The 21,447-nt window shown below is 37.1% G+C and overlaps 1 protein-coding gene across 5 annotated transcripts in view; it reads left to right on the plus strand.

Moving 5' to 3' along the window:
* Positions 1 to 21,447, plus strand: part of PIP5K1B (phosphatidylinositol-4-phosphate 5-kinase type 1 beta) — a 112,975-nt gene that overhangs the window by 78,702 nt on the left and 12,826 nt on the right. For all 5 annotated transcript variants that reach the window (XM_083817088.1, XM_083817090.1, XM_083817087.1 and 2 more), the window contains 6 exons: positions 8,572 to 8,783; positions 10,192 to 10,275; positions 10,383 to 10,431; positions 10,966 to 11,050; positions 14,019 to 14,174; positions 14,940 to 15,084. In XM_083817088.1, coding sequence (XP_083673214.1) covers positions 8,572 to 8,783; positions 10,192 to 10,275; positions 10,383 to 10,431; positions 10,966 to 11,050; positions 14,019 to 14,174; positions 14,940 to 15,084 — 731 coding nt within the window. The remainder of the gene's footprint in view (positions 1 to 8,571; positions 8,784 to 10,191; positions 10,276 to 10,382; positions 10,432 to 10,965; positions 11,051 to 14,018; positions 14,175 to 14,939; positions 15,085 to 21,447) is intronic.

Below are 21,447 nucleotides of genomic sequence, written 5' to 3' on the forward strand. Positions count from 1 at the left end.
AAAGTTATTTTGCACAAATAGATAAGCCAGCTCACTGTAAGACTAAGGGGTTTTGTCTGGCATTAAGTGATTAGATTTTCTGTTTCAACAGGAAGAGATTTTTTCAAGTTATCAATTGAAGTGCTTAATGATTTATGAATAGGCAAATTATGCCTGGAGATGTTTCATGTTTTATGATTTTTCACTGGGGATATCTCTTCCAAATTCATGAGGCTGGAAGAATGACCTTCTTTTTTCCTCTGTAAATTAGCTATATTGAGAGTGAGATTCAAGTCATCTTTGCTCTGCCTTCTTCACTCCTCTCCTTAAGAAGTCATACTACTGATGAGGAAACGAAAACCTTTCCTGATGTATGAAGACTGAGTCAATGTTCCCTCTGTGGAAGAGTCCTTAATTTCCATACCATATTTTTGCATCCAAAAAAAAAAAAAGGGATAATAACTAAGCGCCTTATAGGAGTTTTGTGAGTATTATTTAGCTAGTATCACCATGCTATCTGGAAATTTAGATTTTCTGAATGCCATTTTTGGGTGGTAGCAATAGGGGTTCAAGTCACGTTTGTTTCTTTCTCATTACCTAATATTTTTCAAGATGTAAGGGTCAAAATGCATTGCTGCTAAGACTTTAAAGTAGAATTGCAAACCAAATGACTGAGTTCAGCTTTTTATAATAACAAATTTCCCTTCTGATAATTTTAAGTGGAAATTGAGCCTACTTATTCCAAAATTGCACTTTACCAAAAATATTTTTACTTGTTGTGATGTAAAACCATTTTGTTTCTGTTTGTTTTTATTTTTTTCCTTCAAGCATTCAGTAACAATGGTTGGAAATGATCCGATTGCTGGAAAAGCAACAGGCATAGTTTTTTAGGGATGCTCTCTACATTTATAAGTATTTTATGCAAGTTTTAGAGGATGTTCTAAACAAATATATGTGGTTACCTATTTTTCATTTTTAAGTTAACATTAGAATAATTAATATATTAGTACCTGCATTGTAAAACGTCTACTACAGAAGCAACGACAGTTATTCCAGCTGTGTTCATGTGGCTTTTAATTTCAAAAAAAAATCATTTCAAAAGGTTTTTACTAGTGACAGTTGAATGGTTATTTAAAGTCTGCATATTTCCTTTACCACATAAACAAAGAATATAGAATCATTAAGGTTGGAAAAGACCTCCAAGATCATCTGGTCCAACCATCCCCTATTAGTAACCTGACTAACTAAGAAGCCTATAAAGACAAGGAAATTGAGAGTTGAGGACAAGGAGGGTCTTATAAGTTTCCGATCCAGCTAATACTTTCATAACTGCAGTTTTAATGGGTTGCTGCAAAAATCTGAAGCTTTATTGCATAAATGCACACCTCTTTTGTTCTGTAGCAACTATAGGAGACCTTGTATGATCAAATTTGTTCACAGGATTTTCCAAAACCCTTAGTTTTCCTTGTTGTTGTTGCTGTTGTTGATTTTCTTGCTCTTTTTCTATCCCAAAGGGTTTATGCAGATTATTCTTTAACCCAAATCATTTCAGTCACCCTTTTTACAGCATGTCCTTCGAAAGAGTAGTACTACTTGAAGGACTAAAATGCAGCAAAGAGCAGTTATGAAAATATAGATGTCATGGCATGGAGGTGGAAGATCCCCTAATCTTTGATGAAGGGCCTCTAGGGCAGAAATGGTAGTTTGAGGAGCATGTGCGTAGAATGATACTGCAGATGTCTTGTGTCTTTATATATTATCTCACATGCAGTATAAGTTGAAGCCTCAAATTTCCTCTTCTACTTTGAAAATAAGAAACCAGATTGTAATTTTTAAAAGTATTAGCTAGCAATATGTTACAAGATAAAGGTTAAGGGACAAGCAAATAAAGGGGATGTCATTGTGGGAGTCTACTACAAACCACTTGGCCGGGATAATGACACTGATGTAATATTCTTTAAAGAACTAAGAGATACCTGTAGATCAGCTGCCTTTGTTTTTATGCATGAATTCAACTTCCCAGAAATGAACTGAGAATATGACACAGCTGATACAAACAGGTCCAGGAGATTCCTAAAACACCTCGATGATGACTTCTTGTTACAGGTACTAATAAGGGAACTGACTAGGAAAGTGCTCTCCTAGATCCGTTGCTTGTGAACAAAGAGGGTCTCGTGTGTTGAATTGCGATTGTTGGCCATCTTGGCGATTGTGGCCCTGAAGCAGTCAAGTTTAAAATCCTTGGTGACAGAAGGAAAAGTGCCACCAAAACTTCAGTCCTGAATTTGGGGACAGCAGACTTCAGACCACTCGGGGAACTAGTTGGTAAGGTCCCCTGGGAAATTGCTTTTGAAGGCATTGGGTTCCATCAGTGCCAGTCAGTTTTTAAGTACCACCTCTTAAGAGCACAGGAACAGGCAGTTCCAAAATGTCAGAAGTCAAGCAGGTGGGGCAGTCAAGGTTGGCTTGGCTGAGCAGGGATCTTCTAGAGCGTAGGTGAAAAACGAAAGTGTATGGTCACTGAAAGCAAGGTTGGACGACATGGGAGGACTACAGAGGTGCTGTTTACCTTTATAGGGAGAAAATTTGTGCAGCCTAAGAGCAATTAGAGTTGAAGCTGGCTAGCACTGTGGGCGATAATAAAAAGGGTTTTTCTAAATACGTTAACAGCAAAAGCAGGCCAGAGAAAACATTACTCTGTTCCTCGATGAGGATGGTCACCTCACAAAGATGGACATAAACAAAACACGGATGTTTAATATCCTCTTTGGCTCAGTCTTCAACAGATGATGGGCTCTGGGACCCCAGGTGCCCTGAGTTGTTACCCTGAGTTCCATGACGGCAGGAACAATTAACTCCCAGCCAACCTCAAACTTGTGCAGGACTTGCAGCTCCAGCTGGATGCATGCATGTCTATGGGGCCCGTTGGGATTCATCACAAGATACTCAGAGAGCTGGCTGATGTCATTATTGAGAACTGTCTCAATTATTTTTCAGCAGTCTTGTGAATCTGGAGAGGTCCTAGTTGATTGAAAGCTGGCAAACATTGTTCCAATTTTCAAGAAGGGCAAGAAGGACCCTGGTAATTACAGGCCTGTCAGTCTCATTTCAATAGTTGGTGAAATTATGGAGAAAGTTGTTCTGGGAGTTATTGAAAAACACCTGAAGGACAATGGAGTCATCAGTCACAGACAAAAAAGGTTCATGAAGGGAAGGTCCTGCTTAATGAACATAATTGCGTTTTATGACAAGGTCACCCACCTAGTTGACGAAGTGAGGCCAGTTGATGTAGTCTTTATGGATTTCAGCAAAGCTTTTGATACAGTTTCTCACAGTATCCTTCTGGACCAAATGTTCAGCATAAAGCTAGACAAATGCATAACACAATGGGTGAACAATTGTCTGACAGGTTGGCCTCAAAGAGTTATGGTAAATGGTGCTACATCAGGCTGATGGAAAGTCACCAGTGGGGTTCTACAAAGCTCTCTTTTAGGGCCAGTTCTCTTCCAACAATTTCGTAAATGACTTGGATGTAGGACTTGAAAGTATACTGCGTAAGTTTGTGGCTGACACTGAGTTGGGAGGAGTGATCAACTCCATCACGGATAGAGAGGCCTTGCAGAGAGATCTTGATGATTTAGGGGGCTGGGCAATCACCAGCAATGTGCTTATCAAGAGCAAGTGCTGGATTCTGCACCTGGGACAGGGCAACCCTGGCTGTACCTACACACTGGGGGATGAGAGGATGGAGAGCAGCCCCATAGAAAAGGATTTGGAGGTTTTGGTTTGGCAAGTTGAACACGAGTCAACACAGTGTGCCCTGACAGCCAAAATGGCCAACTGTATCCTGGGGTGGATTGAGCACATCACTACTAGCTGGTTGAGGGAAGGAATTGTCTTGCTCTGCTCTGCGCTGGTGTGGCCTCATCTTGAGTGCTGCGTGCAGTTTGGCGCATCACAATATAAGAAGTACATAAAACTATAAGTGCACATCCAAAAGAGGACTGCAAAGATGGTGAAGGGTCTAGAGGGCCAGACGTATGAGGAGCAGCTGAGGTCCCTTGGTTTGCTCAGCCCAGAGCAGAGCAGGCTGAGGGGAGGCCTCATGGCGGCCTGCAGCTCCCTCACGAGGGGAGCGGAGGGGCAGGCGCTGAGCTCTGCTCTCTGGGGACAGCGACAGGACCCGAGGGAACGGCATGGAGCTGGGACAGGGGAGGGTCAGGCTGGGTGCTAGGGAAAGGTTCTGCACCCAGAGGGTGGCCGGGCACTGGGACAGGCTCCCCAGGGCAGCGTTCACAGCACTGAGCCTGCTGGAGTTCGAGAAGTGTTTGGACAGCGCTCTCAGACACAGAGTCTGATTTTTGGGTGGTCCCATATGTGGCCAAGAGTTGGATTTGATGACCCTTGTGGGTCCCTTCCACTTGGATGTTCTGTGATTCTGATATTTCTACTGAAATGGGAAGGGATTCCACATAATGCTTTGGAATGGTTGGGGATTTATTTTCTTGGGATAAATTACTTCTAAACCTGTCCCATCACTACACATTTGACATTCGCACACTTTTTTCTAAGTGCTTATCTGTGAGACCATATTTATTATTATTTTATTTTATTTTATTTTAATATATCTCCTTATGTTGGAGAATGATTATTGATTAGGTGTTAAATTCATCTTGTTTCTGCTAGATTAGTTCCTATGGTCCCTTTCTGAAATGTGTATAGGAGTGGAAATGCTTCCCTACATGGTTATCCTCTTAAGTTTTAGCATTTCTTGAATGTTTGAAATTAGCCTTTTTTGAGTAATATTTTCTTCAATTTTATGTAGTTGCCTTTTGTGGTTAACAGCATGAATGCAGATTTCATTGTCGGACAGTAAACACCTTGGGCTGCGTCTGCAATAAAAATGAAAATGTGGCAGAAGTACGTGCTTCTGTTCTGTTAGTCACTGGCTGAGATTGTTCAATGTGGCTATGTCTAAGATGATTCACAGAACACTTTAACATCTGATTAGCACAGAGAAGGGAGAATCTGATTCAAGGAGTTATTTTTGCCTGTTCAGAAAACAACGTATTTTGTGATGCCATTTTACGGGGTTTTTATATAGTGTGAATGCAAAGTAGTGAGTGCGTATGACTAGAACAGAATGAGTGAGGCTTGCCACCTGGAAGTAGTCACAGCAGCTAAAACCAGCCCTGCAAACAGCACATGGTGACCAGGTGACGACACTGCTGAATGTGTGAATCTTTGTAGCTAGTGAAAAAAAACCCCACACATATATATATGATTCTATGATTGTCATTATCAAATACACCAATCATGCTCTGTAGAAACGAACAAGAATGTTCTTGCTGAAATTTCCTAGTGCTATTTTGCTATCAAGGTGCATTTCAGAGGGGTTACAAGAAGAAAGATTGAATTTCTCTCACTTTACCTACACAAGGGGCACATTTCTGAGCATTAACGTTGGTTTCCAGTGATCCCACATGGATGACATCAGGTATTTTAAAGAGCTTGCTCATTTTGCTATACGTATATGCCTTTATAGGATTGAGTTCTTTGAGTGTTGATCTTTTTTTTTTTTCCCAATAGATTAGAAACTCATTTCAGTACCTTTATAGCAAAAACTTGATACCATTTATCAAAGCAGTTTCATCTAAAATCAGCAGAACTATTTGCAAGCAACACTTGACACAGGAAAAGGCTTATACCTGTTTGTGTTCTTCAGATGCTGCATGTTCAAAAATAGTTTGATGTGCTGCATTCTTTGACTTTTCCCTTTTCATTTGTGCAGGTTTGTCTGCAAAATGTTATTTACACATTTTCAAATAACCATGATTTGTTACTTTAAAAATTGTTAATGATACGTATGTGAGAACCCTTCAGTTACCTTCATTTAGAAATCCTCTTGACTGAAGTAAAAGTTCTGTCTTGATGCAGGCTGAAGAATTTGACGTTTTTTTCTTCAGCACTGATATTTGAGGTTCTTTCCTATTATTATGGGTAATAATTTTTTACCAGCATTTTCCTTAGACACAGACAGGTCAATGAGGTATGCTTAGATCTGGTCAAAAGATGTATATTTGCATTAGGAGTGTCTATTTTGATGATCAAATTTTTAAGGGGAAGTAATCAGAAATGTGTATCAAGCCCATTCACAGTCAAAGAGACAAATCATATTACAATATCCTGAAGACTAAACAGTCATGCCTCTTTAGAGGACCACGAATAAGGTTTATGGGGGACAAGGGTGGGAGTTCATACGCTGTCTTTTTCAGTAATCCATTGGATGTGCGCATGCTTCAATTTCATAATGAATTGGAATAACAAAATGGCCTCTTGTTTTTATGGTGTTTTTCTTCATTGATTTTAGAACAAAGTAATAAATAGAGATTTTATGTCCATTGTACTATATAAGGAGTATGGGTTTAAGTGACAGTGGTGAGTTGATGTAGTCAGAAAGATTCATTTTATCACAAAACAGGTCCCTGGGGAAGAAGATCCAGCATATTATACCATAGCCTTCCATGAGGCTAGATCTAATCTTAAATGTAGGTTATGCAGTTAATTAATGCAGTTACATCGTAGCATATCTAATATAAGTAAGAGTAAGGAATAGGTTGAGTGCAAAACTTCCAGAGATTGTTTATAACTGTAAAATAAAAGTGGTTAAACTTTTTTTCATGTTCAGCTAGCTGTTGAAATTTGGCTTTGCATAAACAGTGTTATTACCTGATCTGTTGAGCTAATCATTTTTATAGAGGATGAGATCTGATCTGGGGGTTTTGGGCCTGCTTTTTTTGTTTTGTTTTTTTTTTTTTCCAGCCAACCCAGAAACTAATTCAGTATGTGGTGGCAGATATCCACTGATTACGTATTTTTAGTGACTGCGTTATGTAATAATGTCTTTGAGAATGCCTTTGTAAAGGTTAGTAACTAGCAAATGGTAAGGGAAGTTACAGAATTTATTTGACACTAGTGTATTTGCATTTATATACATTAGCTGTGCTAGTCTTGCAATTCACGATCATAAAATGGGAAGTTATTAGCCACCAACACACAATTAGTAATAACATTTCATTACATTGTCGTGTTATAATTTAGAATATGCTTTTTTATTGTGTCCTGAAACCCTGGGTGGGTTCCATTATCAAAGGATGCTCTGGAGTATTGACAGCCATAAATAGCAGCCTTTTTCTAATCCTACCTCGGTGCAGAATTACTCTGAGCAAGATCAAACCTACCATGGTTTTTAGTCTTCTTTGTCTCTGGAAATTGGGATGAGTCCATGCCTTTCCACACTTACGTTGCTTTGTGCTATACTTGCTTTCTTCGCTTTACATACTAACAGTGGTGCTAAAATTAAGCCACTATGTTCCTCATGGAAGATAAATGCCAGAGACAGGAAAGAACTCAGCTTCTAGTTACTTTGACAAGTATATAAGAAATACAAATGGAGTGGAACAGAGCTTTCCTACCTCTTTGCATATATATTTGGTCATCGAAGTTAAAATTATCTCTGAAGATGACTGTTAAGTAGTAGACTACCTTTACTTCCTTATACAAATTCACAGGTGATTAAACTTTCCCTGGTGATTATCAAGAAATCTCATTTTAGATTTGCAATATATGTCTTAGAGTTCAGAAACCAGCTCAATGTTCTGTGTAAGAATATTTATGCTTTGACTGCCTTCATTCAGCTGACGTACTTGGAGTTAATGGTCTTTGTTATCACTATGAAGTCACATTTTGTTCTTGTTCAGGTAAAAAGACGTTCTACTGCCTCTTGGTTCAGTGCCAAAATTTACACCATTATCATTGGGTATTGTGTGTCAAATCATATCATAAAGCATTGCAGAGATGCATGAAGTAAAGGAAAGTTGAATGGCACAGCCTATTTTTCCTGGTTGCTGTCAATTTTTCTCTCTCCATGTAGCACTGCCATTTTACAGGACATTTAATTCAGTCTGTGTCAGCTAACATTTTCCTTATACTGCTAGATGTGATTGCAGGTTGTTTTATTTCACATGTTTACATGTTGACTTGAACTTTTAATAGAAGTATGCCAGATTTAATGCTGATGTAACTGGCTAGAAACTCATGATACATGAGCATGAAAGAAGAAATGAATGAGAGAGATAGCAAATTTTTTTTTTTTTTTTGACATTTGAAAATTCTCCAAGAATGCTCTTTTGGTTATAAACAGGAGGTGGAAGGAGAGTAAATTTTTTTTAGTTCAGGCAAAAATACTCAATAAGGAGTCTGGAACATGCATTACAGGTGACTTAAAAGCAAACAAAAAAAAACTGTAGTTCATAAATACGTAGTGGAACTATTAATTTATTATTTGTTATAAATAAAAACAATTGTGGATATTGTGTTACATTTCAGCTATGTATCTTTTTCTTTCCTCACTTGTTACAAGAAGGTTGAGATAAATAGGTAACTGGTGTTTGACTTATGTGCACATTTTACTAATCAAAGAAACGTGTTCTTAAGGCCTATTTTTATTTAGGTTCTCAAAATACTGATGCGTAATGGACATTGTATATAGCCCTTTTTGTTTTAGTACAGCTAGTTCTTCTATGTTGATAGGTTCTAGAAAGTTTCAAGATCATGGATTACAGCCTTCTACTGGGAATCCACATATTGAACAGTCACATGAAGGAAAAAGAGGGTGAGACTTCCCAGAATGCATCAGATGCAAAACGTCCTGGAGGGCAGAAGGTTCTCTATTCCACAGCCATGGAGTCTATACAGGGGCCTGGGAAGTCAGGGGACTCTGTCGTCACAGAGGCAACAAACACGTAAGTGCCGTAACGCACTCTTAAGGTTGCTATCAAAATTGTACATTATTTTTCTTCAGTCTGTGCCAATTGGTACTGACTGGCAAAACATTCAAGAGACCACTGCATTTCAGGAATTAAAAGATAGTGTGTTTAAACTTTTTCAAAGGTACACCATCAAGATTTGCTGGAGACCAAGATATAAAGATCTCGATTGTTGACTGATTGTCTTTAAATGCATGAAAGCAAATTTGCTTATTTCCAGGTGACTTAGGTGCATTTTTCATAAATGCATTCACTTATAAAAGAGATGTTATAAGACAGCCATTACAGGAGTCCCGGATATTATCTGAACTAGAAACAGCCTGATGGCCCATAAGCAAAAACTATTTATTAGCATTGAAATGAATGTTTCTACAGTGTTTACTTTCATCTTAAAGTAATATGCTCAATGTGTAGAACTGGATCATTAATTAACCACTGTAGTACAGTCGTTATCAGTGTATGATATTTCCTGAGATTAAAAACTGCTGCTTTTCTCTTTTTTTCTATCTAGCAAAAAGTGCAGTAGAAATTTAAGTATATAGACAGTAATTATTCTCCTGTTTCTTTTGAAATACATCCCATATTAGTGGGAGCATTATGATCACCATTCCGATTCTATATAGTCAGTTCTTGATTATAAGGGTTTAATTTCACATTCAAAGGATTTACTCTTCTCATGGTTCTCAAGGGAGCTGTTCTAGTAAATACAACTGATGATACAGAAGTGTGTTCAAACCTAGAGCAAACAAATGGGAGAATTATGATACTTAGCGTTAATAGAGTTTCTAAATATTCAGAGGTCTAGGATATAAGTTAGAGCTGAATTTCAACGAGTTTTTACAGTATAACATTCACACAGATCATTGTGAATGCCCTTGTATGGTGGTAGAGGTGTTGCACTGGCAGGTTTGGGGGGGGGAGGTTCTGCTTTTGTTTTGTTTTTGTTTTTTGTTATTTACTAAAAGCTAAGACTGATTACACAGGTCATCTGAGAAAGTCCCCGTGGTTATTATATATGCAAGACTGGGTATCATGTAACAGTAGTGATAATGTGGTGCTGCCCAGATCATGAGCAATGCAGTATTGCTGCTGAAAGCAGCAGTTGGGTCTTTCCATGGATTTCCAGTCCTATCTAAAAGTCATCCCAAGATATTCCTTGTTTATGATGGATATTTACCAGTGTATCTGAGGCACTTTAAGTTTGCCATTTAAAATCACTTGCTTGCTAAGGGACCCACATCTGACTGACTTTGCACTGTGACATCTGGCATTAAAGTTGTGCATTACTTCTTTGGATTTTTAAGTAGGTACAGTTCACCTGCTAAGCGACAAAATCAGAGATCTCTTAAAAGACAATCTAACTATGTTGTTTTGTTTTTGTCAGAATGGGAGGTATTCCAGCCAAAAGCCATAAAGGAGAAAAGCTGCTTCTATTTATGGGTATTATTGATATTCTACAGTCTTACAGGTAAGTGGCAGTTGAATTTCATGTTTTTATTGAATAAAATATTCGAAAATTGCTTACAAGTATGGAATATTTATAAAGCAATTCTGACTTTGTTTTTATGTGCTTAGGTTAATGAAGAAGCTGGAACACTCATGGAAAGCTCTTGTTTATGATGGGGTAAATATATATATATATTTTTAATTGCTGATATTTAGGTAATGGAAATTTGACTTCTGTTGACCAGGGAAGAGCTAGCTCTGGTATAGTTGTAGTCTGCCATCACCACATCATCTAGAGTGTTGCTGAAGTTTTTTAGATCCATTTCCCAATTAATGCTCTTACTTTAGTTGTTGATCTTTCAAAAAGCAAATAAAATGATCTTGCCCTTATAACTTACTCAGGGCAATAGTCATGTAGCAAGACATTGAAGAAAGTACGTAAGGTGAAAAATAGCATTTCCAGGTTCTGGAAAGATTTTACAGAATGTGGCTGTATAATTCATAACACAAAATTTCATAAATGAAATTGTCTAACTTAGGTAAGTCTCATCTAAGCCAAGTTTCCTTAAAGGAAAAAAAGATGTGGTTTTGTTGTTCTGTGTAAGACAGAAATATATGATAGAATTTACCAGAGGTGTAGAGCTTTTCTCTTGACAATTTGATTTTGATTTTCAAGTGGAAAATGTGACTGAGAACTTTTTCAATCTTATAGGACACAGTTTCAGTGCACAGACCAAGTTTTTATGCAGACAGATTTTTAAAATTTATGAGTACCAGAGTTTTCAAGAAACTTCAAGGTAAGAAAGTTGTTTTTGCTCTTCTAGACACTTTTTTATAATCATTACTTCATAATACTTTTATCTTGACAATAGAATAAATCTTTCTTCAAGATCACATGGTAACTACATTACCAGAAGTTGAGTTTCTTCACTGGGTCTAGTGGGATTGTATCCTACTATTAGAATTATGGAGAATTATTTGCTATGTATTTTTTGTCTTATCAGGGGTATCTGAAGGTAAGGCAGGTTCCCTTATATTGGCATTGATATCAAGATAAATCTCATGAGCTAATTATGTGCCCAATCCTTCATCTATTCAGAGAAATGCCCCCATTCACTTTATTTAATTTGCATTAGTTGATTAAATACCATTTCTAGCATGTTTGAGTGTAGCCATTCTTCCTTTTGATATGGATTTCTTCTGTGCTTTGTCAGGAAAAAAAACAGGAAGTTCACTATTAATATGCTTTTCCTATCCATTTCTCCTTTCCTTAATCTTTTAATTCATTCTCAAGGGTAAATTACATACCATTATTAAGTACTTTGCCTAATACTTTACCATTATTAGGTACGGGTTAAAAAAACAGGGAGAATGCCGATAGACACCCACCTTCACAACAAAAGGATATCACTACCACCAAGAGCTGTCCTAAGACTTCAGTTTAAAATTTTCAGCAACAATTTACTGTTAAAATTAACTATTGATTATTGTAACTTCTCAGAAATAAAATGAATTATTAATATAACTTAAAGTAGACCATGCAACTGTATATCCTCTTAAGCATTGGGGTTGAAGGGGAAAATGATCCTCTGCAGACCATAAGAACAACAAGAAATAAGAACAGTAAGATGATAAGTACTTTGTGAAATTACTAAATAAGAGAAAAAGGACTTATGGAGAAAAGAGAAAACTGAGAGAAGCCAAACTTAAACTGTGTTGTTGTTGTTGTTGTTGTTTGTTTTTTTTAAGTAGAGTGAGGGAGTTGTAGAGGAAGTAGAGAAAACTTGAATTAACCCTAGTGATTTTACATATACATGCTATGTTGTGACAAGTATTCAGGAAAATAAGACTTTTGGAGAGTCTTTTATTAATGAGTCAATGGATAATTCTTCTGTGAATAGAATAGGTCATGCTACTGGAAGGATGTTCAGTCTGAAGTATCAAATATGCAGAGAAGAATGGTGGTGACTGCTGAGAAGTGCTCAACATTTGTGCAGTAATGAAAGTTGTAAGCAAGACCTGATGAATATACCAGCAAGGCACAGATGAGTGCTTGGGTTTCACTGTGTCCCAAGCCGCAGTTTGGGGAAAAGCTGTCCTGGTTATCTGAGCAATCGTGGCAGGTGGTATAAAAAATGTAATATATAAGACAAACAAAGCAGTTGGTATCATCCATTACTAACTTACTGCTTTACTGCTAAACTATTTTTTAAATCTGTGGAGGTGCTGACATTGCACTTGTTTTTTTCCCATTTGGTAAAAGAAGGCATTTATCTTCTAGGAAATAGTGTTCTGTAAGTTTCATGGCTTTTCATAAAGCACAGTTCCTGACAAATAAATACAGATTGATTGGCTAGAACTGTGTAGTTGATAGAGAAGCGTATACTCTAGAAACATCCTGGTTAGCATTATGATAATCTTATCTTGTGTACGTGTATTTGGTTTGGAGGTGAATGTTGATACGTGGAACAGACAGTTGGCTCAAATGCCACAGGAAGAGTATTGAGGCTATAGCATTGTGTCAAACTGATGAAAGGTGTTTTGTAAACACCTTTGTGATCAGTGTGAGGCTGGTCTCTTTTAACATTGTCAATAGTTATCTGAGTGAGAAGGAAGCCCACGCGGAGAGAAGTAGAACAAAATGCAAATAAAGGATAGAACTAAATGAGATTTAAGTGAAAGGAGAATTACTGCAAATACTAGCACAAGCTAACAACTTAAGGTGTTAAATACTAAAACCTTTGGAACGGGTAAATGATGTAGTATATGAACTTAAAATTACCACTTTATGATAATTTTATGGTATTAATCCACTGTTTGCTAATGTGATAAAAACGAAGCAAAATTCAGATGAAAGGAAGAAGGAGGCTCCTGAGACTGAGATCTCCTAAACCATAGAATAATTTTGCTAGAGAGCTGATGGGAGCTGTGTCGTCTGAGATATACTCCAAAGGCCTTGTTACCTGGAACTCTTCCATACTGATGGAGAATAAACAGTACAGAGCTCAATATTTCTCTCTGTTGAACAAACTAAATTTATCTTGTAGCTATATACATTTCCTGAACATTTGAGTATTTTTTTCAGTTCTTTCTATTTTTTACTTCTAGATTTATGTAAGCACAAGATTCAACCCTTTCTGTATTTGAAAACTACAGTGTAAAATTAAGGACACTATGCCTTATTTTCTCTCTGATCTTAATTTGTCTGTCTCGTTTTTCCAGACTATTAACCTGTTCTAATATCCCACTGTCATTGATTTGCATACAAGGCTATTAATCTACTTTTATATAGATCAATAGTTCAAATGCATTATCATTCTTTCACAAAAATAAAATAGGAGTGTTCGTGTCTTCTCACAGGTCAAGGAAGTGATCATAACCTCTCAGAATACTCCAAAACTTTTCAGTTTTCCTGTCTTGTGTTTTCTTCTGTGTCTAATTACACAGGTTGATGCTACGTAGTAGATTTGTATCTTATTGATGTCAAAGTTGGTTTACTGACTTGACTTTTTTTTTTTGTCAATAAGGAACTTCAGAAAAAAACTAAAGTTCTTCACTCATAGATGAATAGCCAATGCCTGTGGCTCTTGGTTTAAGCTATTTGATAAGTGATATTGTATTTGAATGGATACAGTCTGTCTGGATTCTTGGTCTGTGTCCAGAAACTCTAGCTTTATAGATGGCTTGTCTTTCTGTATGCTGTTAAAGGTAGGCAGGTTGATTAAGATGACTTCATTCAACACCTGTGTTTGTTTGGTAATGCAGCTTTAAGATCTTCTCCTTCCAAGAAACGGTGCAATTCCATCACGGCCCTAAAGGCAACATCGCAAGAAATAGTGTATGCTGTTAGCCAGGACTGGAAGGATGAGAAACATGGCATTATTACTGAAGGACAAAGCTACTCCAGCCTTGATGAGGAAGGTAATGACTTTCAAATCAACAGCCTAAACAGTGTTTTTAAAGCAATTTTAGTATAAGCCTGAACTAGAAGGTCTCCAATTTGGCTGATCTTTCAAAACTTGAGGTTTGGGTTATTCTTGGTTAATACAGGGAAAGAGCAGTTAGATCTATTTGTTGGAATAGACCTCCAGGAGCAAGAGGAAGTCAGAATTGAGGTTTTAATATAATTTTAGTGTTCTCCTCATTTTCAGGGAAACCTAAAACAATATGTTCAACACAGGAGGTAGATTAAGGCCAGAGCCAGTACTGTTCTTTTCTGTGATTTCTAAATGAACATGTCATGTGAAGTGTTTTAGAGCTCAGTTCATTTTCCCCCGGGGTTTTCTGAAGAGATACACAGAGTATGCCCCTTTCAGAGTGCATCTGCAGCCTGACACAAGGGAGAACCAACCACCTAAACCCATCTGAAAACCAGGCCCTCACAGCATGAGACCAGTCCTGGAACTTAGATGAACTCATCAGATATTCATACCAGTGTTTAATGTTTGCCCATGGGTTTGCTCTGTCATCTGCAGAAATGTACTGGCTAGCACTGTAATTTGCCCCGTAGTGTGAAAGAGTGTGGGTATGGGCACATGAGTATCATTATCTTATCAATTCAAACACATCAAGAAGCTTAAAGAAACTGGTGAGAGCAGCAGGTGACTCCGTACACTTGCATAAAGATTCTTTGATCCAGTTTGAAATGACAGTTGTTAATATTGTTCTTTGTTTCTGTGAATTTAGTACTAGGTTCGCGCCGTCGACCGGATCTAGTGCCAAGCACTCCTTCTCTGTTTGAAGCAGCTTCTTTGGCAACCACACTTTCTTCTTCTTCCTTGAATGCAGATGAGCGTTGTCAACGTGATCAATCTATGCTCTATTCTAGCAGGTAAAGGTTGTATATATGGAATAATACTCCCCACTGTTCTGGTTAAAGTCTGACAATGTATGCAATGGGAGGAGGCTCTGCAAAAGAAAATGCAGAATGTGAAACTATCTCTGTAGATCAATATTGACCATCACCAGTGAAGAAGGGGTGTCATTACGCCATAGGACCTGTTAAGTATTTTGCACTGAGCTCACAAAATAAAATGCATAAATACTGCATAAATATTACAGTACACCTTTGATTTTTTGTCATGTTGCAAAACTAAATTAGGCATTGAAAACTTGTTCCACAAGCCAATGTATACTAAGATCAGGGTAGGAAATACTTGTTGTATCTTGGCTGCAGCCTGAAAAGACTGCAGAAAACTTTGATGTGTTAGGAAAAGGGAACTGCTTTCAAGTTGATATTTATTCTGAATGTTGAGTGCTGAATGACCTTCTTTACATTCCTTCAAAGTGACCATTTCTGAAGTGCATTTCTATGAGCCTTCTCCAATGGATGTGATGAGAGCCTGTCTAATTTTAACCTAAGACAGATGAAAACAAGAAGGTCTCAAGGAAAGTGTAGACACTTGTGATCTAGCTTGGATGTGATCTGAGTTGTGTTTGAATGCCTTGTAGTCATGTCTGCCCAATACCATTGTTGTGCCAGTAAAGCTTTCTGGGAGATTGTGTGTACCTGTACTCTACCAAGTGTGCCTGAAAGGAAATTTTGTGTTGTGCTGTCTTGCCTGCTTAGAGATCATTTGCCATATGCGGTATCACAGACTAGGTGTTTCTTTATCTGTTTTTGTCAGGAAGGGTATCTTTTGTGAAATCAAGTATCGTGAATTTCTCTGTAGTAATTTGGAATCCTGCACTACACAGTATCTATATAAATTTGGTAAGCTTACTCATGTACTGAGATGTAGTCCTTTACTTTGCATTTTGTCCAAAAAGATCAAGTTATTTTACAAGTAATCTTGAAGCAGTAGAATTTTACTTCCCTATTAAAATTTGACCAATTGCTTTTGTATAAGAGGTAAAATGACTTGCAGCATTGCTTGATCAAAATGATATTTGCAGGTACCATTTTCATTAAGTTGAAATAAATCTCACTGATGTGGCATATTCCATAGGTCTGATGTTTTGCTAAAAAAGAAATTCTGGAATGAGGTATGGTTTAGGGTCTAAAAAAAATAAGATTTTTTAATTACAGAACCATGACAAGTTGTCCCAAAAAGCCTCTATAGAAACTTTAAGAAATATGCTACTAATAATATGTACAGCTGAAGTTTTGTTTGTTTTTATTATATATTGGAGGCACTTCAGTCATACAATAAGAAAAACTGGTAGGAAAATAAATCAAAAAAAAAAAAAGCCAGAATGATGCCTCTAGTTTTACATGCCTTAGTTTTTTCTCACTAGAGTTCTTCTTTTGAGCGTTACAAAACGCTGTGCTGCAAGACTCAGCATTTTGCTGTTTAAACTGTAAAGCCTGGAGCAGTCTTTGAAACAAAGCCTGAATGAATGATTTGTTTACAAATGTAAGCCTGCTGTCAGTCTTTAACTGTGTAATCGACTATGAAATTCTGCTTTAAGTTCTTCAATAGAACCACAGTTTGGCATCTTCTTTTTCAGGCTTTTTCCTCCTCCTTCAGAGTGTCCTAGCACAAACTAGGTAGTACAACAATTTCCTCATAACCACTTAAAAATCTCTGTTATATGATATTGAAAGGAAATAGTCCTGCATATGTAGTAACAGTACAGTGTCCGGATGGCTCCTTGACTGCCATTAATGCTGATAAGCAGTGTGTGCCGATACCATTGAGAAGACAGATGCTGTTGTATGCCCCATTAAAAAAAAGAGCAATGATACTTTTGAATACCTTGAGGCACACATCTCAATACCTTGAGACACGCATTTGTAACCTCAGTTTTTCAGAACTACCCTCTGTTTCTATCGGCCATGAATGTAATCTTTTTCCAAGGAGAGACACATGGCATTTTATCCAAGAAAGGATCTCATTATCACCTTGAGGGTGCTTAGCACTTGTGGTCTGAGTGAGGAGCCGCTGCCAGTGTGGCTATCCAGTGGTGACTTGCGGAGTTGGAGCTGGCTTCTGAGGCTTTATCATCTGAGGAGCATGTATATAATCCTGATTTGGTATGGGTTAGAACTGTCACAGTTGTTAGATAACACAGAGCAGTGGTTAGGGATTTGAGATTTCAGCAAAACAGGGAGACTGAGCAGCAGTCGTAGACACATAGCTTATTAGGAGTGTTTGTCCAGGCTGCCAGCTGCTTGTTTTTCACCAAGTTATTCCTCAGTCCTTGAAGAGGTAGAGGAGATTTCAGGTGTTACCCTGGCAGTGTGAAGAAGGAGTGGCAAAAGAAGGAGAAGTGAGGGGGGGAAAGGTGGCTGTATTTTTCAGCACAGAAGGACCTTCATCTAGTAAAAAGGAGAAAGTGAGCAAACATCATGTGATATAAGTTATTCAGCAAATGTAGGCTTTCAAGATTTTCCACTCCACCTCAAGTAAATTTATATGTGGCACAGAGCTATTTCAGTAATTAAAAGATTTAAAAGATGTGTTTTCCACAAGAAAATATGTTCATTTTTGAGTCTAAATACCCTTAATTGAAAGAGTTTATTTGCTTTATTTTAGGAGAGGCAATTCTTACATATCATATCTGGCATTACTTCTATAGCAGAAGTGATACGAGATGTGTTTTTTTTTCTCTGAAGGTAAAGTTTTCATAGTGAGTATTGATGAATTAAATTACAGATGATAAATTGGAATGTCCTGAGCATTGTGTCTGTTGTTTCAGTTAACATTGCTTTTATAATTGCAAAGAACTGGAGAAGGTTGATGCTTTTACAGGTGCTTCTAGACACGTTTTAAACAAGAGGATTTTTTTGTTTTGTTTAAGAAAACAACAACAAACTCTCTTTCCAGTCTATCTTACAGAAGGTCTCACAGCTTCCAGTTACAAACCTAAATAAAATCCCATGATACATAAAGGGTTACTTTGCCTCTCTGTCTGTAGACCTACACAAAGAACCTGTGGTTTATATAGGGAGGATTACTGGATTACCTGATGTGTTTAAGCCTAGGAAAATAACCTATATGAAATATAATTCTTGTTCATGTATTCTGTACCTTCTTTGTGTAAGGTGTATATGTAGAATGGACTTCTGCCTTCTCTTTCTTCTTCTTTGCTGCATTTCAATTTCAAGTAACAACTTTGCAGGTTTCTTTTTTGTTGTTGTTTGTTTGTTTGCATTGCTATTTTTCACTGCAGAACACTGGAAATTTTGGAAGTCTTTAAGGGATTGGTTTTTTTTTTTCTCTTACACCGTCAAAACTTCCTGAAACTCCCTAGCTTTGAACTGATATATCCCAAGACTTGACATTTTATCAAATAACCCTTTCTAAAACAGCTCAGAAAACAAGAGTAAAAGCTTCTGCTGTTTTTGGAAGGGATTTGTAAGTATTAACTTTCCTGCTGTTAGAAATACACACCTTTTGTGCATCTGCCTTTCTATATAGGCAAATTTTTGTGTTATGTTTAAATGTTCTGTCTGTCCACCCACCACCTTTAGCTTCTGAAGCTTAGAAAAAATTGCTTGAATTTGATTAAAAGAGAATTAAATTCTTGCAAACTGAATGTAAATAAGCAACTAAGTGGAGGAAAAAGAATTGAAAGCTCTAATTCGTGGACAGATGCACTGAGACAGTGGGGGAATCCCCATGGGAGAGAAAGAAAATTTGACTATGATTGAAGCAACATGTAATATGTAGTTGAAAGAAAAATAAGGCTTTCCCCATTCTGCTGTGATGGCATTATTTTTTTCTTTCTGGTTTCTTTTTTTTTTCTTTTTCTCTCTCTTTTTTTTTTATTAAGAACCAAGATAAAATAGACTGCTTTAGGAAGGTGAGGGCAACAGCAGACTTGAGCACACTTGTGGATGATCATTACTGAATGGGAGAAAGTAACTTTTTTTTTTTGGCTTTTCTTTTTCAGTCTAAAAATTAAGGATGAGAACAGAGTGCATCATGGAAATTGTACAAAACCTGTGTTCCACTAATTTGCTCTTTCTGATACACCATGTATATAGGGTCTTCTCTTATTTTCTTCTTCTGTCCCCTCACTCCCAATTTGTCTTTGAATGTCCTATTAGAAGTCTGCATTGAAACTGAATGATCACCAATGCAGCTATGATGAGGCTGTTGCAGTAATTTGAACTTTTAGTTACCGTTTCCAGCAAGTATGTTGCATTAAGAGATTATATTCTTTTTTTTTTTACTCATGCAGAAGTTCCATGTACATGTTGGTTGCAGCTCAGTCAGTTAATTTGTGAAAAGACTAATTTCTAATTCTCATTAGTGTGCTGGTAGAAGCTGTATTTTGTCGTATCCGCAGAGCTTTGTATGCTTTAAGGTACACCATCCATTTTTTGTTGCTGTTGTTTACATCCTAGTATAGAATTACAGCTACAGCAGATAACACTTCTAGATACAAAGGCATAGTGACTTAAGTTCAGGGGTACTTAGTCAAATAAACAATTTACCTGCTTATCCATTATGTCCTGTTGAATCAACAATACTGTGACAAGGTTAAAAGAGAAAAAAAAAAACTTAGCAGAAAAACAGATTGAAAAATATTGGTTAAAAGGGCAGAACACTGCTATCTGCAATCTCGAAGTAGCATCAAAAAGCAATGTTGGACTAAAGACGAATATATTTTTCATTTAATCCTACAGTCTATTTTATTATATACATTAGCATTAAAAGAACTATGTCATCTAAGCAAACTGACTTCCTCCCCCCCTCCAGTGATGTCAAAATTTAATGTTTAGACTTATTGGAGATGTTTCATGAAGTGTTTGTGGAAATAGAAGAGGGAATCTGTCTCAGGCATGTAAATGATTGTCCTGGACATATACCAAAATATAAAATTTCAGTTTCTGACTTAAAATGCGAAGTGAAAATCAGATCTGGATGCTTTCCTTCACAGAAAAAAAAAAATATATATATTTTATAAATGATTAAATGAAATGTTACTGGAAATGATTTAGTGGTTAAAAAGTAGAAAAGAAAGCCTGTACTTTTTTTTAACTTGAAATTTAAAATTATTGTTCCGATAAATGCACAGATGAGCATGTGGTAATAGCAGTTATTTAATACAAAAGCAAATGTTTCCTTGCATAATTTGTCCCTCTGCATGCTGCCTTTCATATTCCACACTCATTCTTACAAGTCTGATTTCATGACCTTAATTCTTTCTGGTGAGGAGGGTCCAAAGGAACATCTTAGAACAGACTTCATGTGTAGATCCCTCCCTGAGCTGGTATGTGTTGATGTGCACTGCCCAGTGGATTTCACCGTGGTTACTCAGGATTTTGAAATACAGATTGAGTTCCTAAATTCTAATTGCGTGTACCTACAAGCTTTTCAACTATATATGTATGTCAGCTGCAAAAATGACAGGTCTTGGGATTCTAATTGGCAACTGCAAAGGAGTGTATGTTTCACCTTCATGTAACTGGGATGCTTACTGATTCGCATGTCATGATTTGCCATTAGTGTAAGTTTAGTAACGTGGAGTCTCATTGTCATTCTCTTTCACTTGGAATACAGAAACAACATTTAGAATATCAGTCATGTCTACCTATCCCTATCCCTGGAGGCATTCAAGGCCAGGCTGGATGTGGCTCTGGGCAGCCTGCTCTAGTGGTTGGCAACCCTGCCCATGGCAGAGGGGTTGAAACTAATCTTTAAGGTTCTTTTCAACCCAGGCCATTCTATGATTCTATGATTTTTCAGGTCTATGGTTTTCACGCTTGTAAACAGCGTTATTAAAATATGACTGACAAAGTTTTTTTTAATATTACACTTTTTTTTTCAGATGCATGAAATGTATAAAAAATTAAATGTGAGGTTGTGTTTTAGAAGTGATTTTTACATTGTAAACATTAGACTAATGCACTTAGTTCAACAGGCTTTTAAAAACCTGTTGTCCCTTTTCATACTTATATGTATGCAGGCTAGATTTTCCGCAGTGTTTGGTATTGAGCTGTACATCAGAACAACAGTTTTACTGCCCATTTATATACAAAACATTTTTCTGAGTAGCTTCTGTAAAGAGATTATAAAGGTCATGATGCAATGAGCTGATAATTTTCTCAAAAGCTTATATAACAGCTTTCAAACACATTGGACATTGCAAATGTGCTGCTTTTAGGGCATAAATATTCTGTGGGATATGTGACAGAAAAGGATATTTGACATCCAGTGAAAGACATCAAAGCCTATTTTTATTATAACTCTTCCCAACAGGACTCGTAGTGGCTCATTCTAATTCATAGCTCGTGTATTTT

This window comes from Anser anser, assembly GCF_964211835.1.
Source record: "Anser anser genome assembly, chromosome: Z".
Classification (NCBI taxonomy): Eukaryota; Metazoa; Chordata; class Aves; order Anseriformes; family Anatidae; genus Anser; species Anser anser.